General features: G+C 50.1%; 1 protein-coding gene across 1 annotated transcript in view; it reads right to left on the bottom strand.

Moving 5' to 3' along the window:
- GALNT18 (polypeptide N-acetylgalactosaminyltransferase 18) overlaps positions 1 to 25,845 on the bottom strand; it is a 385,185-nt gene that overhangs the window by 197,999 nt on the left and 161,341 nt on the right. The window contains exon 2 of the mRNA XM_004711547.3: positions 5,471 to 5,663. Coding sequence (XP_004711604.1) covers positions 5,471 to 5,663 — 193 coding nt within the window. The remainder of the gene's footprint in view (positions 1 to 5,470; positions 5,664 to 25,845) is intronic.

The following is a 25,845-nucleotide window of genomic DNA, read 5'->3' as shown; positions in this document are numbered from 1 at the left end:
CAGGCTGGAATCAGATCTCCTGTGAGGCTCTCATGGCGTCCTCCAAGACAGCCTTCAAGACACCGCACCATCTTGCTTCCATGCCACTTAGCTGACACTGCAGAGTGGTTTTGTGTGTGGTTATTCAATCCATGTTAGTGTCCACTCTAGGCCGCACACTGTATGAAGTCAGGGCCACTTCTACTTCACTCACCCAGTGCCTAACACCGTGCCCAGCCCATAATTGAAACTCAAAAATGATTGGACAACTGAATTCATGAGCCAATGCAAATATCTTTGAACACATGAACAGCAGAGTGCATACAGGCTCATGAATACTCAGTGTGGACATTCCACCACAAGCTCATAACAATAAAATCAGTGGGTTTATATATTTCTCTGCACTGGAGCAGAGCAATACAACCAGAGTATACAATAAACCAGAGGAGGGGGATTCTGAAGCCAGTGGCTGCAGGGACCCCGTAAGATACTACATCAACTTAGAGAAGAGAATCACTATATCAAATGCAGATCTCAAGTAGGGCAAAAAGGAAAAGCATCCTTTCAAATGTAAACCACTGATAGGAAGCAAGAGGACCTTTGTGTTCCTAAAACATCTTATTAGAAATCCAGGGGAAATGGGCTCTCTGGAGCCAAAGGGACAGCTGCTTGGGGACCCAGAGTTGGCTTCAGACCTGATGGAGAAGCCACATCAGGGACTGGAGGGGCTTGCTTGTGAGTTGGCCAGGTCTCTTGCAACAAGAGCTGAGGAATGTGGGGCAGGGAGATGTGCAGTAAGGAAGACAGCCAACTTTGCTTTCCAGCAGAGCCCGGTTCAGGGCTCAGGCTGGAGAAAAACAGTTTTCCTGTGGTGTCAGGTCTCTGCTGATGTCCTTGAACCCGGGTCCTCTGATCTAGCCTGCAGCACCCACCGGGCCCTGCTCTCAGCTACTGCAAGGACAGATGCCTGGCCTGATCCTATGTTCAGATTCACTCTTCTCCTGTACGATGTATCTTCGGATACCATGGTTGTGTCCCCCCAAGTCAACACTTTAACAAGAGAGAGATCCAGGTAATAAAGTCACTGAAAGTCAAGTTATCATTAGTAGGTGCTAGATAATATTCTACCAAAATAACCACTGCCGTGAGTTGATTCTGACTCCTAGCAAGCCTGGGCACAGAAAAGAACGGACTCAAAGGGTTTCCAAGACTGAAACTCTCTACAGAAGCAGTCTGCCATCTCTTTCTCCATGGCTGTAGCAATGGTAGGTTTGGACCTCAGACCTTCCGGTTAGCAGCTGAGTGCTTTAACTGTGGTGCCACCAGAGCTCCTTGGTAATGTTCTGAGAGTGTTCTATTCAATCCTCACGTCCTTCCTAAGTTACAGATGGGAAAATCAAGGGACAGAGAGGAGAGTTAATTTCCTGGAAATCACCCAGCTTGGAACCTAAGGAATTGGGTTCTAATTGTTGCTCTCTAACATAAGAAGAAATAGCTCCTGCTGCTCACAATGCTCTATTTCCTGGGCTATTCACCTCTAAATGTGCTCTATGTTCTCTATACCCTTGGGATTCAACCCTGCAGTTAGGATGTGAGCAGCAGAGAAGAGCAACAAAGTATCTCCTTCTTCTAAGTCATTATACCTCTATTAATGCAGCCCAAGATTTCATTAGCTTTAAGAAGAGCAACACATCTGATTGTTGGCCTATAAGGAATTTAGCATTATCTAAGAACCATATGCATTTTCTCAAAATGCTTTAGTTAAGGGATATCTTCCCCAACTGTGTATGTTGCTAGCATTTTCAAAGTCGTTAAAATACTCACAGAATACTCACAAAAAGCAACAAAAACAAACTCCCTGCCACTGAGTCAAGTCACAGTCATAGTTGACCTTGTCCCTCTCCTCCAGCGCACTGATCAACCCTCATCCCTAAAAGGGAGGGGCCAGGACTTCAGTGGGCAGTGCAGAGAAAGTCAAGGCTTTATGGACAAAGCTCAGGAGAGCCGCTGAAGATGTGTAAGCAAAAGGCAGGAAGCAGCACCTGCGGGGGGCTCTGCCCTGAGCTACTGTGGTGGCCCTCGTGTTGCCATGGCAATGTGAGAGTCCTGAAGCCCAGCTGGGAGCCCCCCTTCTCCTACTAAGGCCCACCAAGCAGGTGAGAATAAGCACCCCTCAGACCTTTCCAGGGCTGCTTGGAAAGAACAAGTATGGCTTGCACAAAAGAATGGGCACGAGTCCGTGGTTCAGTGAGCACCCTGTGTAAGCACCCAGGTCACTGTCCAGGCTGACTGGCCTGGTGGGGTGGAAGTCCACCTGTGACTTTCCACCCTCCATCGGGGGATTCCGCCTTATCCCTCCATGGCTCCCCACCAGCACACAGCCCATCTGCTCAGGGACTTCCTGCAGATGTCTCCTCCATCTTCCCTGGCCTCTCTCAGGTACAGGACTTCCCGGATCTTGAGTCTGGAAAACTCAGTTTCCAGGTAGCTTTCCCCCAGCAACAACGAGCTGGGGTTGGTTCTTGTTGGTTGGCCCACCCCTGCCATGCCCAAATGAGAAGGGCATTGACTTCGAATGTTGTATAAGTCCAGCATGCATAAAAATCAGGTTGTATCTGGTACCATCCACCCTTCCTGAAGCTTCCTTATTATTTTCCTTTTAATTTTGAACCAACATGGACCCGTATTTGGTACCAAGTCTGGCTGCCCGATTGAGGCTGGGACTTCGATGATGGCCGAGGGTCGGCCAAAATGTCCATACAGTGTGTGTCCTCACTTCTACCAGGCATGTCCCCAGTGCCATCTAGTTAGTGGGGGCTTCTCTGACCCTGTTATGTTTGGGACCACCCCATCCCCCAGGGGCCCGAGCTCCTTCTCCTGCTTCCTATTTCTCTATTGTCCGTACTCTCCCCTATGCAGTGGGTAATGCATCAGAGTTTTCTCTCCTTTCCCCTCTTCTGTTCAGTCTTTCTTTTTAAAAAATTCATTTTATTGGGAGATCAGAAAGCTCTTGTCACAATCCATCCATCCATCCATTGTGTCAAGCACATTTGTACCTTTGTTGCCATCATCATTTTCAAAACATTTTTTCTACTTGAGTCCTTGGTATCAGCTCATTTTTTCTGCTCCCCCACTCTCCCTCCCGCATGAACCCTTAATAACTTATAAACTATTATTATTTTTTCATGCCTTGCACTGACTGATATCTCCCTTTACCCACTTTTCTGTTGTCCATCCCCCAGGGAGGGGGTTATATGTAGATCATTGTGGTCGGTCCCCCCATTTCCCTCCACCTTCCCTCTGCCGTCCTGGTATTGCTATTGTCATTATTGGTCCTGAGGGGTTATTTATCTGTCCTGGATTCCCTGCATTTTGAGCTCTTACTGTACCAGTGTACATGTTCTCATCTAACTGGATTTGTAAGGTAGAATTGGGATCATGATAGTTTGGGCGGGTGGGGAACATTAAAGAACTAGAGGAAATTTGTATGTTTCATCAGTGCTATACTTCACCCTGACTGGTTCATCTACTCCTTGCAACCTTTCTGTAAGGGGATGTCCAATTGTCTACAGATGGGCTTTGGGTCTCCACTCCACACTCCCCTTCATTCACGTTGATATGATCTTTTGTTCTGGGTCTTTGATGCCTGATACCCGATCCCATTGATGCCTCATGATCACACAGGCTGGCACACTTCTCCCATGTGGGCTTTGTTGCTTCTCAGCTAGATGGCCACTTGTTTATCTTCAAGCCTTTAAGACCCCAGATGCCATATCTTTTGATAGCCGGGCACCATCAGCTTTCTTCACCTCATTTGCTTATGCACGCATTTTTGTCTTCAGCGATCGTGTAGGGAAGGTGAGCATCACAGAAATGCATCGGATTTTTAACATGAATGCCAGCACTTCAAACACACCAGATGCTCTTTGGGGAAAAGGTGGAGCTTTCTGCTCCCACAGTGATGTACAGCCTCAGACTCTGAATCGGTCCCTTGGCAGTGGGGTTGAGTTCGCATGCCTTACCACCATCTAACAGGCTACATGTTGGATTTGTTCGTTTTGCTTATTATTTGTTTCTCCCATTGGACTGGAGAGCAGGGACTTTTACCTGCTTTGTTTACTGCTCTGTCTCCATGCCTAGATGATGCTGGCTTAAAAATCGAACCCCAAAACCAATACCATCAAGTTGATTCTGATGCCTAGAAACCTTACATAGGGCTGTAAAAGTTTGTGTGATTGGGAATAATGAGGGCAACAAATGTACAGATGTGCTTTACACAATTGATCTATGTATTGTGATGAATTGTATGAGCCCCAATAAATTGATTTAAAAAATAATAATAAAATATAAAAGTAAAAAAAACAGGAAGGAAAAAAAAGTTTGTGTGAGTAGCTACCCTCATCTTTCACCCTCAAAGTGGCTGGTGGATTCAAACCACTTTTCTTGTGGTTAGCAGTGCAACGTTTGCCTGGCAGTACCACTGGGACCCCACCTGGCTCAATGAAAAAAAATGTTCACTCCCATCAAGACCCCCTGTGGGTTTCCCAGCCCATCACTGTTCACAGGAGTAGAAAGCTCAGTCTTTCTCCCAAGGAGCTGCTGCTGGTGGTTTCAAACTACTGACCATGCGGATCACAGCCCAACACAACCACTACTCCACCAGGCCCCCTCATTAAATAAACATATCCCTTTCCCTTGTAGATCCTCAACCGTACTCTCATCCCTAGGGTCAGGTTCTCCCTGGGCCAAGAACGACCTCATCAATGGAACAGCACGCAGCAGATGTGCAATAAATATCTATGAACTAAAGTGTCCTCCCAAATCAGGACACCAAATGCTTCCCGAAAACTCCAGATACAAGCTCACTTTGTGGTTTGCCGCTTTAAGGACATTTTTAAGGAGAGAGAGGGAAAAAGAGAGTGTGTGTGTGAGGGGGGGGGTGCTCACAAAAGTTAATGAGATTTTTTTTTCCCCCGCAGTGGAACGTGCTCATATTTTTAATAATTAAAAGTAATAAAACTTCTAACCGAACCTTAAAGGAACATCCTCCTGTAGCCAAGAGAAAAGTCATGACAGACTTCTCTGCTAAGCAGAATGACTTGTTAGTCCTGGAAGACGGATGGGCTTTAAAAAACTAATTTACAGGAAAAAAATAATGGTTCATAAAAATGCACCTAATTGGGTTAAAATGACATATTAATAGGAACGCCAGATGAGTCCACGGTCCCTAGGAATAAATTAGGTTATTCATCCTCAAGAACTCTGGTGGAAGAAAAGGAGGATGAGAGCAGCGCTCCCCGTGCTGAACAGTTGGGGAAACTGAGGCTGGCGAGAAGAGCAATTAGTCCCAGGCAGGCCGCGGAAATGGACCCTAGCAGGAAGGCACCCAGAAGTCCAGACACCCAGTCCTGACTCTGCCCCGGCACTGTGGGACCCCAGCCCATCCGCCCAAGGTTGCTCAGCAAAGGGCCCCGGCACTGACTCTGCTCACCCACTGGGTCTGAGGTCTGGCAGGGGCCGGTCAAGGGGCAGGCGGTCGCTGAGGTAGGCGTTGTAGCCGTAGTACTGGAACTGCTTCAGAGCCACGCGCCGGCCCTCGGGGCTGAGCTCCTGGCCCCAGTGTGCAAACAGCGAGGCGTCCGTGAAGGGCTCGGTTTCGGCCTCCTCAGGCTTAGCAGGAGCCTCTGTGGAAAGAAGGGAGAAGGAGACCGGGGATCAGAGTGGACCTCTGCATGAGCCATGCGAACCCCTTTCCTTTCCTCACCAACTGCTTTTGGGTAGAAGACTCTTAGCCCCCTCCCCGAGGGTGGGTGCTGAAAATTTCATGCTTCCCAAGAATCCGTCCATCCATGTATCCATCCATCCCACAGCCACAATGCACAATGGGTCTAGAAATATATCCAACAGGGCCTACTCAGAAGCTGACCAATATGACGCTTGAGTTTCCCATGAGATCAATTGAAAATTCCCTCATGTTCCAGCTGGCCACCATGTCAAGGAAATTATCTTCAGGCCAGGGATACTGTCCCCAGGCCCTTGGACATCTTCTGCTCGGTCTTGAGCTTATATCCCCAGGCCTGGACCTGCCGTATATTCAACTCTACTGGCTGGAGATCGACATCTCTGTCCAGCTCCAGCCAGCTCACCCCCACCCTGTCCCCACTTCACTGTGGTGTTCTGATCTAAGTTGCTGGCACCAGGCAGTGACAGGGTGTGGGGCAGGCTAGGAGCACCCCCAGCTCCCAGGCTGCTTCCTGTAACTTACAGGCTCTGCTCAACACAAGAGGGAATCTGAGACACAGTAAGGTGACAGTCACACCATCCCAGCCTGCCTCACACTCGGGCTGCTACTCCCAGGACCCCTGGTAGACTTTGTGAGAGCAACTCCCCTCGGGTCTACCGGGACTCGTTTGGGGGGGATTTTGTGCTAGAAAACAGACACAGATTCAAATTGCTGCCACATATTCACTGGCTACAGGGCCATACGCAAATTTTCAACTTCTCGATATCGCAATTTTCTCACTTCTAACGTGGAAATACTAATAGCCACGTTTGTTCCTGACATTTTGTGGTGTTTAAATAAATAATATGTGTAAAACACTTAAGTCTGCACATACCTCATAAAAAAGGGGGCACAATAAATGAAAACCAGTGTTGTTATAGACTACGGCCTTCAGTATGGATTATAACTCAATGGAAAGATATCAAAATCCTCTCAACTGTACCAGTAGACAACATCATGATAAATGAAGAAAGGATTGAAGTTGCCAAGGATTTCATCTCCCTTGGATCCACACCCATTGCTCATGGAATTATCCGTCAAGAAGCCAAATGAAATGACATATTGCACCAGGCAAATCTGCAGCACAAGATCTCTCTAAAGTCTGAAAGAACACAGATGACCGTATGAAGACTAATGTGCGCCAGACTCAAGCCATGGCATGTCCACTCACCTCACAGACCTGTGAAAGTTGGACCTTGAGTAAGGAAGACAGAAGAAGAACCAATGCCTGTGAACTATGGTGCTATGTGAAGAACGTTTAGAGCACCCCGGACTGGCAGAAGAGCAAACAAATCTGTCTTGAACGAAGTACAGCCAGAATGCTCTCTAGAAGCAAGGATGGTGAGACGTGGTCTCACACACTTTGGACTTGTTATCAGGAGGGACCAATCCCCGGAAAAGGACATCCCGCTTGGTAATGGAGATGGGTAGTGAAAAGGAGGAAGTCAATCAATGACACAGATGGACACAATGGCTGCAGCAATAGGGTCAAACATAGCAACATGGCACAGGATTGGGCAGCATTTTGTTCTGTTGTATGTAAGGCTACTATGTGTTGGACCCAACTCAGCCGCACCTAACAACAATAATAACAACAACAACAACAACATAGCAAGGAAAGTCTGGTAGGCTATTTACATTCCTCCTGATGGGGCTAATAACAGCCCACAGACTGATGGGTCAGGGCTTTGGAAGATAATGTATCTATGGTAGTTGCATAATCTCCTGTCAACTTGAAGATATTAAAGGGAAGGGGTGGAGTCTACCCTGTCAATCAGGTCACAGCCCCATGCCTCCTGATGGGCGTGGCCCTCTCATTAGTGTTCTGGGAACTTCCTCTCTTCACTCTCTCTCTGCTTCACATTCATATTGACAAACCACACAGAACCATGCTGGTGGCAGCCAGAGCCCTGGAGCTGTGGGAACCACATGGAGATCCATGCCAATGCTGAGATGCTTCCACCGCCACTGGATCCACAAGACTTTCCACCTACCAACCTGTGATCTTCCTGCATTCAGCATCATTGCATGTGCTGCGTGAGTCTAAAGAGGAATTTATGGACTCATATTGGACATATGGGGTAATATTAGACTTAGGGACTTGATCTAGACTGGGCTGGGATGTTTTCTCAATATATAATTGCTCTTTGATATAAAGTTCTCTTTTACACACGTATGAGTGTCTCTGGATTTGTTTCTTTAGTGAACCTGGTCTACCATAGCAGGTAAACCATTCAAGGTCAGAACCAGCTAGAGATGCTTTCCGTGCTCATGTTTATAAATAAGGTGTGATTTTTTACAAGTGCATAAATAAGAGATGGAGTCTGGAGCCCGGCAAGAGACAGAGAGAGAAAAAAGGAGAAGCCTGTTAGGAACAAGAGAAGCAGGCTTGGGAGACCTGCTGAGCTGCCTGTGGGGAGCCAACAGGGACATAGCACACCTCTGCCAGGTTAGCTTAGAGATGCAGGCTGGAGATGGATGAGGGTTCCAGGTCTTCAGTGTTGAGGAGCTCAGGACAACAAACCCTGGTTCTCACTACTTCCTCCTCCTGGACGCTATCCCCTCATCTCCTGCTGTAGGTAGGTAGGAGCTCGTACCATCTTCATGCTTTATCTAAGGCCAGTGAGGCACTGAGGGGATAAGAAGCTAACAGTTCTCACCAAAGGAAATGGAGTAGATGATATTTAATCCCCAGAAACCTATCTCCCAACACAGTGGCCCTAACCTATATGGGACAATGGGCTAGGATATATGTGAATTCCCTTCCAAAATCCACAAACACATAGCATGTTTTTTTGGCTACCTCTTTTTCTTAAGGCTAAGGGAGGACACACAAATCTATTAAGCAGATCTGAGTACAAACAAAAGACCAACATGCAAACTCTGCATGCATTGCTAAGACCAGGTCGTGGTGGCCCACCCAAAGCTACCTTGCAGGACCTGAAGGGGCACCAGCCATTCTCCCTCCGTGGGCCTGCTTGCAGGAAAGCCCAAGGCCTGTGTGATCTTGCTGGTGCTTGTTATCTCTAAAAAGATGTGTGGCACTGGTGAAGCTTGGCCGTTGCTGTGAAGGCCTGAGCCTGTCTCTAATGAGGGCCACATTTCCAGAGGTGTCCTGTAGCCTTTCATCTGCTCCTCTGTGATGTCACTGGGAACTGTCTGGTCCATGCTTTGAGGCCCTCATTAGTTCTGTGCGGCCTGTGACCGTCACACAGGCAAAAGCAGATGGCCCCAATTTGTTTATAGCAGCCCAGACTGCTTTTCCTGACTCCCAGGAACAGGAAAAAGATATGCTCCTAATTGTCATGGTCACAGGGACAGGACTGGGGAGCGTAGTGATCTGCTGGCCCTGCTGTGGAAGGCACAGCTGTGCCAACCATTCCCTCCCTCCCAAGCCCTGGGAGTAGCGGGGTGTCCATCTGTCTACATGACCATCTACCCCGCAGCTGGCCCTTCAAAATGGGGGAGGATATGCTAGCAATGCACTGATGAACTGCCTGCTTCATGTGACGTTGTAAGCTTCCCAAAGATAGGGAGCTGTGGACTCGTCTCTATTCCTTGAGCCCATTACTCACACCGCAGCATCGGCCACACCAACCACATCGGCCCTACCAATAACCGTTGCTCACTGCCCTAAGTGTCCTTGAAGGGTAAGGGCAAGCCCGAATACCCACATTTTGAAGAAGGGCCCACTCCTAAGAATCCTGCCTAGGGGTGACTCAGGAAAGCGGGGGCCGTGGGAAGAGTCCAGGAGTGCCCCAGTGCCTTGGCATCCTCCCAGCACTTGGGGCCTTTTATTAATCTCCATCTCAGAGTGGCTTCCTCCGAGTCCCCAGGAAGCTTGCAGTATAGGCAAGAGACTCGGCATCTTAAAGTAAGACTTGATTGTGTATGAGAGCTATAGGGAAAGAAGGAAAAGGAAGGAAGGACCCAGCCAGTTGGGGGGCGGGAGACCACTACAGCTAGGACATTTTTGCATACCAAGTACACCCAAGACCCTTTACAGATCTGCCTGGGGTGTGAGGGGTCTTTGACACTATGGAGGGAGAATGAGACTTCATAGTGCTCAACAGGTGAGATGAAAACAGATCGCCATCACCAGTTATGAAACCTCCAAGAGGGCCATGAGGAGGCCTCGTGGCATCTGAAGGAGTTGCTGCTGGTGTCCAGTAGAAAAATGTATGACATCTAAAAGGGATGATAGCATTTGTTCAGGGAACAAAACACAAAGGGCCCTGTGGTAATTATGTAATCTGTTGTCAATTTGACAGGATTAAGGGTGAAAGGGTGGAGTTTAGCCTGTCAATCAGGTCACAGCTTGATGACCTCATTTAGAGGCGCTAAGGAGATAAATAGCTCCCTGGAGGCAGGGCACAGGCTCACTCCCTTGGAGGCATTGCAGCTGACAAGACACATGCAGCTATACTAGAGCCCTGGAGCTGAAGGAGCCGTGTAGAGACCCCTGCCAGCGCTGAGATGCTTCCATTGCTACTGGATCTATAAGACTTTCCACCCACTGGCCTGTGATCATCCTGTGTTCAGTGTCATTGCGTGTGTTTCATGTTGCGTGAGCCTGAAGAGGAATTGATAGATTGGTATTGGACATATGGCTTAATACCGGGCTTATGGACTTGATCTGGACTGGGCTGGGATGTTTTCTCAATATTCAATTGCTCTTGTATATAAAGTACTTTCTTATACACATGAGTGTCTGTGAATTTGTTTCTCTAGTCAACCCAGACTAACACAGGCCCCTTTGTTATTTGAGATCAGAACTGGTTAGCACTGACACAACGTTCTTTGGTCAGGGAAGAGTGGATTTTTCTTTCCTTCTGACTTGTTAAGAATTACCCTTCCCAGACCTCCTACTCTGGGATCTCTGGGGCTGGAATGGCTCCGGTGAATGTTTAGCCAACTGGCCAGGTGATTCTGTGTACACCATTGGAGAATGGAAACCGGTGCTCCAACCCAGGGCTTCTCGGCTGCACCCTGGCATCGCTATGAGGATAGACATGAAATAAGAGGAAGATGCCTGGGCCGACTGCCAGAGAAGCTGATTCTGTTGGTCTGCACCTAGGGCCTGGGCGTCCATAGTTTGTGTTGCTGTTGTGGTGGTTGTGGTTGCTGCTGCTGCTGTTTTGTCCCCAGTCAACTTGAGAACGTGGGTTCAGCAGTGACCTAGCAGATAGCTTCCGCATGCATGCCTGTGTGTATGAGTGCACTCCTACCTGGGCACCTCCTGGTTGGCTGCAACCCTTCAAGACCTGGAAGGCCAGGACATGGAGCTTACCCAGGACACCGTGTGGTGTCTCTCAGAATACCTCGAGGCAGCCATTCGATAGGCCTGGCAGCCCCTGCTGTGTTCCAGGAGTCTTGCTGGGAGCTGGGAAGAGCCACCCTCACAAGGCCTCTGCTCCTGTGTCTGAATCTAGGTTAAATAAGGACTCTTGAGAGCCAAGGCCAGTGGCTGTAGGCAGGAGCCCCTTGGGCCTGGGAAGAATTCTGCTTATTACACCTGGGTGACCTAAACTGGGGCAGCAGTGCCTGGTGCAGTGGCTCCCACTTGGCTTTAGCTTCTCCATGTAGGTGTGGAAGAGCCAGCAGAGCCTCCTCGCCCTCCCTCCCTCCCCCCTCCCCAGTGGGTATGCATGGTCACACAGGGTGCCAAGGCCTCCCACCTCCTGGACCGCAGGTTAAGAATGATGACTTATCTCTTCTGAAGATTCTATCCGTGGTCAGAGACTGCCAGTCTATTTCCTACCTTTTATTCATCGATGACACATGGAGATATTAAGCAGGTCTCTTGGCTCCCAGCAGGTAAGACCTTTCTCCACATGGAGTCTAGCAACAATCTAACCCAAAGCCAAGTACCAGCTGGACCTTGGGGAAATGTGAGCGCCAGTCTGAAAAGCCCACAAGTACCCTGCCCCAGGTCTCCCCTCCTGCCGTCTCCCCGCCCACTCTCCGCCCAACTCGGCCTTTTGTGTCAGCTTCAGCAAGTCACTTCAGGTTTTGTTTCTTTGTTTTTTGGCTTTTGTGGAACGAGAGACTCCGCCTCATTCTGTCCCCGCAGAAAGGAGACATATGAACTCACTGGGTTGTGGAGTGCAAACTCATGTTCAAACCCATCTTTGAAGGGGTCCTTGTGCGGAATCCCAAGACATAAACCGATAAAACTACAGCCACTTTGCTAAAAGAGACTGGATCACCCCTATTCCCTACACAGGGTCTACCTTGCCCAAGTTGCACAGAATCTTTCAAAATCCACTGGCTTAGAGAACTTGTTTTCCATTGGGGAGGGGGGGTCACCTTTCCTCCTTCCGGGACCGGAGCAGAATGCCTTGGTTTGTAGGTGACAATCCATTGGTCTCAATCAGTGTTTCCCCAAATGTGGGTCACAGCCGACTAGCAAGTCATAGAATCAATTTACTGGGTTGTGACCAGCATTCCTCTTAAATAGAATATTATAGCATAAAATGGAATAATGAGAGTCCGCTGGACATAGTAAGGCTAAAGACTACTGCTCTGTGTGTGTGTGTGTGTGTGTGTGTGTGTGTGAGAGAGAGAGAGAGAGAGAGAGAGAGAGAGAGAGAGAATGTGTGTTTGTGTGTGTGAGAGAGAGAGAAAGTGAGAGAGTGAAAGTGTGTGTGTGTGTGTGTGTGTGTGTGTGTGTGTTCAAGCCCAAACTCACTGCCACGGAATGAGCTCTGATTCACAGGGACCCATTAGGACAGGTTAGGGCTGCCCCTGTGGGTTCCCGGGACGGACGCTCCTCACCAGAGTAGAAAGCCCGGTCTCTCTCGTGGAGCGGCTGGTGGCTTCCAAACGCCGACCTTGCAGTTAGCAGCCAACCTGGAAGCACCGCGAGCCACCAGGACCCCTGGGGGTGTGCTAGATGTGTGAACTGTAAGGATACGAAGCACAGACCTTGCTGGACGATGCCCATGGTTCCATGGGCTGTGGTTTTGTGCGACATCCACACTTGGGAGGCCTTCCCACCCATGGTGCTGAGCAGCACACTGGCAGGAAATACAGTGCGGCAAGAGCTGGCAAGAAGCAGATGGCCCAGCCATCCCAGCGCCACCATGCCCTTCACCTGGGCCAGCCCTTCCGGATCATCATCGCATCCCTCTACAACAGGGGCCAGAAGGAGACAGAGGGTAAAGTGGAGCCAACCTTCCTCAAGTTACAGCTCGGGAGCTAACCCCGTCTTGTCTTGTACACGTTGTGTGATGGTGGGGATGGTGGTGTGAGAGGGACCTGGGGGCCTAACTGGCAAAAACGCATGATGATAGAGCTCCCCGGTGGGCGGAGGAAGGACCTGTGGAGTGTCCTGAGACCCGCTGAAGGAAGAGGAGAGGCCTCACCTGACTTGTGCACGAGGCATCAGCGTGAGCGTTATTCAAAGCCCGGGGCTGACGGAGCTAGATAAGCACAGGGCCCCTGTTCATGGGGTCCTGGGTATTTGCAGTTTCTTTGTTCAAAGCCTTTGCTTTCAAGGCCGGGCTGCCTCCTTCCCCTGCCTCAGGTCCCCAAGCAGAACCACTGGGTTGGTAAATTAAGAATCTGCAGGTTGGGAAGAACTGGGTCCCTTCCCCCTTCCGAGACCATGGGCATTGAAGGTATTTTTGCACACACTCCCCAGGACACACACTGCATTCCTAATACGGGGTGTTAAGACATCACAAAGGTTTCACATCTTTCATGTGATAAATATTTTTGCCGTCATGCTTGAGAAATGGATTTTGTTTGAAAATGGCCTATTTTCTTTGGCGGCTTCTTTGACAGGGTTTCAAAGCCTTTTTCTGGTCCTGCAGGAGTCTGGGGCTGAAGGGGGAGGGGGCTGTCTGCTAACTTTCTGTGAAGGACAAATCTGCTTCTCCTGCTGCAATACTGCTGTGCTGGGGGATCTACAACCAAGGACAGTCAGGAAAAGTTGTCCTGGAGCCCCCGCCTGCTGGGCTTGATGGGCACCAGGCCCGGGGCTGCCCAGCTGGCCATCAGGGGCATGTGGGGAGACCCAGTACCCTCAGAGCTCAGCTTGTATCCCCCCTCTCCACTGAAAGACGCAGATGTCAGCTGTTTCCCAGGAGGAACGTACTAGACCATTCCTTCTTACAAGTCTGTTTCTACAAGCATCCTCCTCTCATCTTTGAAAAGACACATTGTGAATGGTCTTGCTACATGCAGTGAGCAGCCCCTTGGGAACAGAAGAGTCGGCTACAGGACAAGCCTTTCATGGGATGCTGTGGGCTTCTCTAGCTGATGCTGTGTGTGTGTGTGTGTGTGTGTATGTGTGTGTGTGTGTGTGTGTGTGTGCAGTATTGTATGTGTGGCTGAGAGTGCATAGATGTGTTTGTGTGCGTGCATGCGTGCGTAGCTGATGTGTTAGTTTGGGTACAAAGAGAAACAAATAGAAACTCATATGTGTACGAGGGAGTTTTATATAAAGGTTTGTGCATATCAAGAAAACATCCCAACCCAGTGCTGCCCAAACCCACAAGTCCAACATTATCCTATATGTCCGACACCAATCCACAAAATCCTCCTCCATCTCACAGAACACACACTCTGATGCCAACTGCAGGAGGAAAGCCGAATCAGTGAGTGTGTAAGCATGTCAATGCTGGCAGGGGTCTCCACACGGGTGCTCCAGCACTCAGGCTACATCGGGGTAGGTTCATGTGGCTTCTCCTTGGGGATGTCTTGCAAGAAGTGAGCCTTGCTGGCTGAAATAGGGAACTGGCTATGGAAGCTGCACCCTGGTCCAACATTCAGAAAGCAAGAGACCTGATAACTAGAAAGGCGAGGCTCACCGAGCCATTTATCCCTTCACTCTTCAATTAAACCGACATGCATTTATCGGCCAGGTTGGCACAATAAACTAACTACCTCACTGAGTGTGTGTGTGGCTGAGTTTATGTGTTTAGCTGTGTGTGTGCAGCCTTGTATGTCAGTGTGTGGCTGAGAGTGCATGTGTGTGTGTGTGTGTGTGTGTGTGTGTGTGTGTGTGTACATGGCTGTCACGGCAGAGGAATGGAAGCTGTGCTCTCTCCCTGGACCCTGGGGTCGCAGACTCGGGAGCTTGTGTATAACAGCCCCCTCTTCCACCTGCACAGTGCCTCGTCCCTTCCTGCCAGCCTGACGTGCAGGCTGCAGGTGCGTTCTGTAGAGGGAGACCTGGCACCAGCACTGGTAAGGGGTCTCTGCGGGAGGAGGTTTGCTGGATTCCTGGGATCTGGCTGCTGCCAAGGTGTTGGAAAGACCCGAACATGTATCTGGACAGCTTGTCGCTTCCCAGGGCTGGTCTGCTGGAAACCATGCCAGTGGAGGGGCCCGGAGCAGAGACTGAGAGCATCCATCCACAGCTGGTTTGCTGTGTGACCTTGAACAAGCCACTTGACCTCTCTGAACCTTAGGTTTTTCTTTATAAAATGAAGAGGTTGAACTAGAAGTCTAAGGTTTCCAAACCCAACATGCTGCTTCCAAGTGGCAGCGCTGGTCTGTGTGTCAGTGGGAATCAGCGGCGCAGAGTCATGGAGACCGAGGTCATGAAAGGATCTTAGAGAGATCTAGTCTCCCCTACCTGGACTCGGAGCAGGTCCCTGGAGCAGCAGCCTCACCACCCCCTGGGCATTTGTTAAAAATGCAAGTTCTCAGCTGCCCTCTGACCCCCAACCCTACCAGACCTGCTGCATCAGAAACCCTGGGGTGGGGCCCAGTAGGCTGATGTGTGATTCCACCACCTCCTCCCCCACACTGCGGGTAGGTGAGTCAGGTTCCTAGGAGATACAAACCTTGAGCACTTGAGGACTAACCCAGAGGTTGGTATGAACCCCTAGCTGTGCCTGGTGATCAGCTTCTGTGAAGACCACAGCTTCGAACCCCCGGAACTGCTTCCACTCTGTACCGCACAGCTTTTCCTGAGTTGGAATCAACTTGCGGCAAAGCGATTGCTCACATTTGGGAATCACTCCTCTGCAGCCTGTTGGTTCTCCTTTAAGAAAGCCCAGAAACCCCACAAGCTTCCCAGACTGCCTGTGGGAGACAGGAGAGCGCAAGGCAGAGCGAGATTCCACAGGGAAGGCAGGCTCCCCTTTCTGCTCTGTCAGCCCGGGTTCTTCCCAGAGCAGCTCAGGTGACCACAGCTCCGGCAGGCATCTGAAGCTGCTCTGGGCACCGGCTGACTGACTGCAAAGGGTCCCCATTCTGCCCTGGCTCCCTGCTGAGCCTGGCCATCCCACCCATGCCTCTGCATCAGGAGGAGGTGCTGCTTTAAACATCAGCGGGGTTGGTCCAGCCAGTTCACCCCAAGAAATGGATGTGAGGAAACACAGAGTTTTATGTGTGAACAGTGAGGTATATATTTAGAAGTGTGGAGTGCAGCTCTGAGCTGTCAGCTCTCGAGGGTTATAAAATGATGGTATGTGCTTCAGAGTTCATTATATCTCCTAGGCAGAATTCTGGGTTTAAAGGGTGGTTTTAAAGTAGCAAGTAATGGCACCTATAAATCCTGGTTTCTAAGATATGTACATTTGTCAATCCCTAAAATGAGTTTCTCACCTGTTCTTTATGGGGTTGGCTGGGAGCATACAAACTTGGAGCCTTTAATAGCAGGGTTCACTCTGAATAATTTCTCACCCAGTCCCTCTCTGGGCCCTGTGTGTGTGCGTACTTAAGTGCCCATGCATGTGGAGGTCTGGCTGCCCACACTGCCCCAGCTGTGGACTCAGTCACACCCTGGCCCTCCTCCCACACTGGACAACAGGAGGAGGACCTGGCACTGCCAGGTGGCAGGGGCTGGGATGGAATTTGATGATAAGAGCCCCCCAAGTGATACCTGGAGTGCCCTCACAGGGTCAGGATGTTGGCCTGAGCTCTGGTGGCATCCTGGTTGTGAGCTGGGCTACAATCTGCAAGGTCTGAAGGTCAAAAGCTCCAGCCGCTGCTCAGGAGAAGGATGGGGCTTTCCACTCCCATGCCCAGTGACAGTCTCAGACTCATGGGGCAGTTCTGCCCTGGCCCACATGGTTGCTGAGTTGGCGTTGACGCCACGGCGATGAGTTTGGTTTGGTTTTGGTTTCGCTCAAATCCCGAAAAACCAACACCCACGTCGTCCCGGGGACTTTGAAACCCCGTGGTAGAGTGGAAACTGCTCTGCAAGGGGCTCTTGACTGTCATCTGGATGGAGGCAGATCACCAGGGCTTTCTTCCGTGGTGCTGCTGGGGGGCTGGGGGGTGGAGGGCTGGAACCTTTAGTTCAGTAGCTGAGGACAAACAGTGCCACCCAGGGACTGGTCAAGCCACCCCCCTGTCTGAAATGACGCCTCCTCCCTAGACTCCTGCCTCGTTCTCGAGTTTCTTGTTGGGCTTGCCATCCTTCCTCAACCCCAGCCCACCTGGCTGGGTTGCCTCTCGTCCTTGCCAACCCCCACCCCGACCCCCACCCCGACCAGGGGCTGACTCAGCATTGCTTGGGGTCTTGTTTTCAAGAAGCACTTCTCTTGGCATCTTTCCCAAGTGGAGCTTTCTTAGACCTCACTTGATCCCCACCAGGTGGGCCAGGAGTGTTTTCCTCGTGGCTGATCCCGGCAAATCCAAAGCAGTGGCCCGTGGAGGGAGTCAGAGAGCTGTCTGACAACGCCCAGTACACGCTGCCTTCAACCGCATGTCTACCTGCCACCTCCACAGGTGGGAGCCATGCCCCGCTCTCCCAAGCAGAGGCTCCTCCTCCCCAAGATAAGGAGAGTTAACACTTGCACGCTCTCACGATGTGCCAGTCACGCTCCTGAGCGCTGTGCACGTGCATAAACCCTCAGCCCCGTGCGGTCGGCATGGTTATCACCACTTCGCAGAGTGAGAAAAACGGGGCTCAGAGAGACGAGGACACACCCTTCGAGCCGTGGGACAACTAGGGCTTCACTTTGGCTCAGGGAGTCCCAGCTTCTGACCTCGAGAACTGTAAGACGCTACCAATACGCGTCGGAGCCCTGATGGCATAGCGCTTACCCCTTGGGCTGCTCACCTTAAGGTCAGCAGCCCCAAAGACGACTCTCAGAGTCTCAGAAACCCATGAGGGCTGTCCGGCAGGCTGCTGGGGGTGGGTGGGTGGGTGGGGTTGGTTTCAGTGGTCTTTTGAGTTGCTGTGATGTGATCACTGCATGTGATCCTTGGTTTCAGCAGCAATAGGGAGTGAATATACTTAACGTAATTTACATATCATACAATTCAATAGTTCAATTGTTCCATTGTATCAAGGAGAATTGTACAATCATTACCACATCAATTTTAGAGCATTCCCCGCCCCCCCCCCCATGGTTAAATCACCTTTAAAATGAGTTGTGCAATCACAACCCATTGGCGTTCTCCCTCCCGCTCCCGCCTTCATTACTTCCTACTGAAATCCCCTTTCCCTCCCGATCACTCTCTTCCTATATCCCCATAATTATCATTATGCATCCACTCCTCCTGGGCTTCACAGCTGGGAAAACAACAGAAAACAATAAAATACAAAATCGCGCTAAGGTGGTAAGGGTAAAATCGTAACAGTATAAAGAGAAACATACCAATAATGCATAAGGAGGAAAAGACCCCACCAACATTCAAAAAGCTGGGGAAGAAACTTCTGTCATGGAACAAGTAAGAGACACCTGCACCCAGAACAGATTCAGGTCACGTCTACAGGAAGGTCAACAGGCCAAGTGTCAAGTTCGATCCAGCATCGTCAAGATTGATTACAATGGTCTCTGCCTGATAGGAAGGCTGTCAAAGAGTCTTCCCTGTGGCTCGAGCAGCTCTGTCAGTGGCTCAGTCTGACTGGATACTTGGGAGATGGGTTCGGGGCTCCCACCATCCCCCATAGGCTTGTATTCAAACAAGCAGCCATGTAAGCGAGGAGTCAAGTAAGTCCACAGAGAAGAAGCACACCAGCGTATGTGATACCAAGATGACAATTCCAAAATTCTAATATGGTGAAGGGCACACAGCATCAGAGCTAAACTTATACTACGGTCTACGGATTAAATTGTGTCCCCAAAATATGTCCACTTGGCTAGGCCACGGTTTGCACTATTATGCAATTGTCCTCTGCTTCGTGAGCTGAGGTAATCAGCCTATCTGCTGTAAGTCCTAATGTCCACGATGTCAGTGAGGTGGATTAGTGGCGGCTATGTTTATGAGGCAAGATAAGATCTATAGGATTAGACTCTATTTTGAGTCCATCTCTTTTGAGATATAAAAGAGGTTAAATATTTGATCGGAGATTGGAGGAAGCTTCAAGAAAGAAGAATCCGAAGAGGAAGCTCTCCTTCGGATCCAGGGTCCCTGAACTGGGAAGGTCGGAGACCCGAGGGAAGATTGCTGCCCAGACACATGAAGATCCGAAGGGGGCCAAGCCCACGGATGTTGAAAGGAGGTAAGGCCCTCCCCACAGAGCCAACGGAGAAGAGAAAGCCTTCCCCTGGAGTGGGTGCCCTGAATTCGGACTTCTAGCCTCCTACAGGTAGAAAATCCATTTCTATTTGCTAAAACCATCCATTTGTAGCAGCTCTAGACCCACCACTAACTAAGACACTCACCACTTCAACTTTCACAGGAAACCGAGAGGTGGATTCTATTCACCCGTAAGACAGATAAGCAAGCTAAGTCTCAGAGACAAAGCTAGCCCCTGGGCAGGGCGGACCGTAGAGCCCCTGCAGCTGGTGGACTCTTGCCCACCTCCCCTCCGGCCACTGCACTGCCCAGGCAGCACTCCACGCCTGCCTCCCTCCTTCTCCTCAAGCTGCTTCAGGTAACTCAGAAAGCTCTTCTGGTCTGACGTTGCCACAACGGATAAAGACGTGGAGCGGAGGATTTTAATGGCGTAGGGTCTGAGGCTGTCAGGGCTCCATTTTGCTGAAAGCTCCAAGCCCTTTCTTGTCAGATCTCACTTCTTTCTCTTGACAGTTGTGGAGACTCCGGAAGAGAAAGCCTCGCTGTGGGGCGACTGCCGAAAGAACTTCCTTAGCTCCAGTTCGGCAGAACCTCTGCAGCCAGCGAGGGGGGTGAGGGGGGCGAGCCTGGAACCCACTGAACAGTCTGCCTACCTGCCCACAGCACCTCCCAGGGCCTCAAAGCAACCTGGACACCCCATCTCCGAGAATACAGTCACAAGCGGGTACAAAGCACAGCACTCAAAACGAAACCCCACTGCCTCTGAGTCCAGGGCAACTCCTAGAGAGCCGATCGAACCGCCCCGTGGGTTTCCAAGGCTGTAGCTCTTACAGGGAGTAGAAAGCCTGTCTTTCGTCCTCAGAGAATCTGGTGGTTTCGAACTGCTAGACCACCGGGGCCCCTACACCAAGACAAGGGAATAGAATCCCCCACCTCTCCATGGTGACCACCCCACCACCAAGACAAACAAACACAAGTGCCAATTTACAAAGAGAAATTGAGGTCCCAGGGTTGGAGAGGATGCCAGGGCATCCTGAGTCTGGGACCAGCCCCATTCCCACCGGAGTTTGCTGCCTCGCTTTGGTGGGGATCAGGCACCATGGCTGGCATTTGGACCCCACAGCGGGGCGTCTGAAAAGGCAGGGAGGGAGACACGCCTCTGGGCTGTGGCGGCAGCACAGGAGCAGAATGCTGAGGGCGGCATCCTGTGCCGGCCACCGCGGGTCCGGAATGCTCTGGCACACCATCCTGTGTGCGTGGCGGTGTGAATTCAGCTCTCATTAGCAGGACTGGGGTGGATTGGGCGCACCACTTGGGCCGGTCTCTCAGGAGAGGCCGAAGCACCAAGGCCCACAGGGGGCAAATGGTGACTTCTCACCAGCGGGAAGCCAGCAGGGCAGGAGTTCAGTAAAAGCCGCCAAGAGAAATGTGCATTACGGACCCTCAATTAGCCCTGTCTTTTTAATGGGAAATAAAGCAGGAGAACCATTTTTCTGGAAATCATGGACTTGCACAATGAAAACGGGTGAATTTTATGGTTATACATGACATCCCAATAAAGCTCACATACATGTAAAAGGAAAATCAGAAGAGGGCAACATCCTTGAGGAATTCTTTCTGGGCTATTCAGCACAACTCGATTACGCGATGCTTAGCCTTCCTCTTCCCCAAAGGTGGCTTCATAGCAACTCACTGTGGCGCTCTGTCCATTGATTCCCCTTTCTCAAGAGTAGAGAATGGAGGCTCCAAGCGGCTCTGGGGCTTTCCCAGCCCCAGGAACAGTGCGGGGAGGAGGCCCAGAACACTCCAGGAGGGAGACCAGAAGCCTTGGCATCTGTATCTGGCCCCCACACCCCAGGCATAACACAGCAGGCCTACAGGACCCGTGACCTGGGACACAGGTCTGCCAGTCCCAGTTGCCCCCTGCCTCCTTCTCCTCCTCTGTTCTTAATTTGTCACCAGGTACTCAAAGCTCTGCACAGGCCTGGGGGCAGAAACAGATGAAGCAGTGGCTGTAGCACTGGCCTTCGGGTAAAAGCTAGGCCCCTCTCCCCAACTACCCTCAAAGCTGTCCCCCTCTGCCTGAGAGGGACATCCAAAACCAATCACTGCCATCGGTCCAGGCTGGGCCAGACTGACGGCCCTGTGGCTTCCCCACTTCTAACTGTTCACAGGTGTAAAAAGTTCAGTCTTTCTCCCTTGGAGCTGCTGGTGGTTTCAAACTGCCGCTGACCGTTCAGGTCAGAGCCTAACACATCACGGCTGCCCCGCCACGGCTCCTTTGCAGCAGGAAAACCAGAAGGCCCTGCCAATGTCCTGCGACGACATCCCCAAAGGTGCCCAGACCGCGTGGCTGGAGGCAGAGCCGTGACTTCCCATGCGCTGAGTCCTCAGTAACAAACGGCGAGGGTCTCGGTCATGGGGGCCCTGTCCGAGGGGCCCTTTTCACCCCTTCCGCAAGGCTTAGGGAGTTCTGCTGCCCAACCCTAAGATGGGAGCCCGAATCACCTTGGCTCCGTCAGCAGCACTGTTAGGAGATTGATCGCCTGCACAGCCTCTTGCTAAAGTCCAAGGCACAAACGCAGTTTACTGTGGATGGCAGTAAAGTCAATTTGCAGTCTCCGTTCAAGATTAAGCTCCCGGTGCATCCCCTCTGACCACTGACCAGGGATGTGAATAGCCGTGCTATCAGACACAGGCAAAGCAGCTTAATGTAGATATGTGGTAGTTAAGCTAAAATGTAATACCTTATCATTTGCCTTCCCTTCTGATCCATTTTACATTTGTCCTGGGTTTTGTTTGTTTGTTTTTTACTATGTTCTGCTTTCCTTTGGATTGAGGGTCTTCTGTTGTTGCTCTTGTTGTTGTTGTTGTGTGTGTGTGAGAGAGAGGAATTTTCTGTATATGAAATCCAGGATAGGTAGTGTGTGTGTGTGTGTGTGTGTGTGTGTGAGAGAGAGAGAGAGAGAGAGATTTTCTGTGTATGAAATCCAGGATAGGTAAATCTATAAATGCAGTAATTAGATTAATAATCCCTTAGGGTAATGGCAGGGGGACATGGTAGGGGGTCGGGAAGGAGGGACTAATAATGCGCACAAGGAGGAAGAAGATGTTCTAAAGTTGATAGCACCACTCTTTTTAATACAGTGAGCGCATTAAATTGTAGGGCATGTGAGTTACCTGTCAATTAAAAAAATAAAATCTCAGCGCAGTGGTGGGTCCCGGTTTCTTGCCCAGGAGGAGGTCTGGGCTATGGCCTCTCCAGTTGCTCCCCCAGAAGCCACAAGCACCTCAGAGTTTCCAGTTGCAGCGGAAGCTCTGGGCAAGCAGGGGGAGGTCTGCCACCAGAGCAGGACAGGGCTCAGGCAGCACTAAACGGTTTCCTCCCTCTGCCCCATTGTGCCACCATGCACCACCAAGACCATGGAGCACAAGCCAGGGAAGCCAGCTCTCCGTCCCCTGAGTCACCAAAGCCACAGCCTCTCAGGGGCTGTCAGCACCAGGGGTCAGCACCAGGGGCCTCGGGGAACCTAAGCCGCGCCCAGCAGGGTCTCTGGAGTTGCTTCTGAGCCTGTCCCACTGGCCTGCGCATCAGGCTTAGAGATTCAGCTCTCCTTGCACCCATGGAGATTCAGCTCTCCTTGCACCCATGGCTGCAAGCTTCTCAAGCTGCTTTCCTGCCCCGGTCCACTCCTGTCTCCACACATTAGCGCGGAAGCAACCAGGGGATGTGTATCCAAAATTCTCCACCCTCATTAGCAGGCTGTGTGGCAGGCTGTGTGGGCACGTCTTTGAGACCATGTTGTGGTGTTTCCTGGATGTGCCTGTGATTACTGGTGGCACTTTTCTACAAAACAGGTCATGCATGATGGGGACTGAGCATTAACATGAGGAAGCAGATGAACTGAGTGGATGGGCTTCTAGCAACCCAGGGAGCTTGTTCACAAGGATGGACTGGAGCAAGTGGGAGTCAAAATATATCAAAGGCTTCACACATGCGGGGAAATGTAATTGAAAGCCAATGACACCCCCACCCCCCCCACACACACACACATTTTTTGAAGATTCTTGTACGTAAACAGCTGGCAAAAGACAGGCAGTGACCGATTTGCAAGGGTGTTGACCATTGCATGAGCAGAGTCATGAGGCTCGGTTGGGCCAGGCATTTCCACCTGGTAGTTGCAGGCTGGTAAAAGCGTTTGGAGCATTCCAAGAAACCTTGGGTAGCAGGAGCCACACAGAGGAACCCTGGGAAACACATCTGCTTCCTAGTATTGTGAAGATAACTATTCATCGTAACAACTGGGCCCAGGGGGTTCCTGGCATTACTCTCATCTTCCACGCAGGAGACCTGGGTTGCACTTCTGGCCATCTGTGCGTGGAGGTTTGTGCTACTAGGATGTTCAGTAGGTTTCAGCAGAGCTTCTGCACAAAGACAAGCTAGCCTCCTGCAGCAGTTCCAGTCTGTTCTGGAGGGTCACTGTGAGTTGGAATCAACTCAATAACCCCAAACAACCACACTGAGCCCACAGCATTGATCCAGATCAGAAATCAACTACATGGCCATTAAAATTTGCTCTGGCCCCACCTTTACTGGCTTCCCTCTTTACCTCCTGACATAGGTCTTCCGTTCCCTTTCAATTCCCTCTGAAGGATTTTGGGAGTTTCTCATGGGCTGTAGGGGTTACTATCTTTCACCCCGCTCTACTGTTATTGCCCTATTCATTTATCCTGCCAATGTTATTTGAACATCTATGCTATGCTAGGCTTCGTTCTCAGCACAGTATCATACAAAACAAATCCCTGACCTCAAGGAGCACACATTCTGAGCAGGGAGACAAACGAGGAGCAAGTGCTCTGAGCCAACGTGATGGAAACATGGAATGATACGACATATGTACTCAATCCCAACTAATAAAAAATAGAGAACATTCTCATGAAAAAAGTTGTGAGCCAACTCAATGTTTAGAAACCATAACAATATGGGTAATTTATTAACGAATGTATTTTAAAACAATGCATTAATTCTTGGGACCCAGTAAAACCGACATAAACAGAAATAGGCACACCACTGTTCACTGCCAAACAATCCACGCTATAGAAAGACGGATTCAACCCCAGTGACCCTCGATGATCAATGAATGAGGACAATGTGGTGGATAGATACACAATGGAAAACTACTCAGCCATGGAAACAGCAGTCGTAAAATCACATGATGTCTTGTATGAGGCAAGTCTGCTGGCCAAGATGCCATGAGCGGGCTAAGGTGCAGCGAACCCAAATCAGGACATTTTTGATCGCCTCAAATGCATGTGAAAGTTAGACAATGACTAAGGAAGACTGAAGGAGAATGGATGCCTTTGAAGTGTGGTGCTGGTCCGAACATTGAAAGTACCATGGGTTGTAAGAAGAACAAACAAATCTGTCTTGGAGACTAAATACAGCCAGAATGATCCTTAGAGGCAAGGATGGTGAGACCTTACCCTCCATCCTTTGGACTTGGCATCAGGAGGGACAATTCCCTGGGAAAAAGAGCATCATGCTTGGTGAACTAGAGGCTCAGTGACAGAGAGAAAGACCCTCAATGAGGATTGACATAGTGGTTGCACAATCAGCTTAAACTGAGTGATCGTGTGGCCAGGGCAGGACCAGGCAGTGCTCATTCTGCTGGACCTGAGGCCACGGAGAGTCAGCACCAACCCGATGGCACCTAAACCAACAACAATGCTCACTAGTGGTCACCAGGGACAGAGGTTGGTCATTTTATAGAGCAAATTGTAGAACAGTATCATTAGCATCACATGCAAGTAAAATTTTGCAGAAGAACATCCAACAATGGTTGCAACAGTGCATCAATGGGAGTGTCAGAGGTTCAGGCTGAATTCAGAAGAGGATGTGGAACAAGGGATATCATGGCTGATGTCCGATGGATCCTGGCTGAAAGAGGAGAATAAAGAAAGATGCTTACTTGTGTTTCATTGACTGTGCAAAGGCAGTCAACTGTGAAGGTCATAATAAACTATGGATAGCCTTGAGAAGAATGGGAATTTCAAAACAGTTCATTGTACTCATCTAAAACTTGTACATCTATCAAGAGGCAGTTGTGCAAACGGAACCAGGGAATGCTGCGTGGTTTAAAATAAGGGAAGGTAGGTGTGCATCAGGGTTGTATCCTTTCCCCATCTTTATTCAATCTGTGTTCTGAGCAAGTAACTAGAGAAGCTGGATTCTATGAAGAAGAACTCGGCAGCAGGACTGGAAGAAGCCCACAATAATGCAAATGACACAACCTTGCTTGCTGAAAGTGAAGAGAACTCGCAGCCCTTGCAGGTGAAGATCAAGGCTTGCAGCCTTCAGTATGGGTTATAACTCAATGCAAAGAAGATCAAAGTCCTCACAACCGGACCAGTAGGTATCATCATAACCAACGGAGAAAAGATTGAAGTTGACAAGGATTTTGTCTCACCTGGATGCACAATCAATGGCCATGGAAGTAGTAATCAAGAAATCAAACTATGCACAAGACTTCTTTTTTTTCTTTCCCCATTTTATTGGGGCTCTTACAACTCTTGTTACAAACCATACATCAATTGTATCTGACATATTCATACATATATTGCATCGTTCTTTTCTAGACATTTACTTTCCATTG

The sequence above is a fragment of the Echinops telfairi genome, unplaced genomic scaffold (assembly GCF_000313985.2).
Source record: "Echinops telfairi isolate 266 unplaced genomic scaffold, ASM31398v2 ScPeMD7_60;HRSCAF=208, whole genome shotgun sequence".
Classification (NCBI taxonomy): Eukaryota; Metazoa; Chordata; class Mammalia; order Afrosoricida; family Tenrecidae; genus Echinops; species Echinops telfairi.
This window is presented reverse-complemented; position numbering and strand designations above follow the sequence as displayed.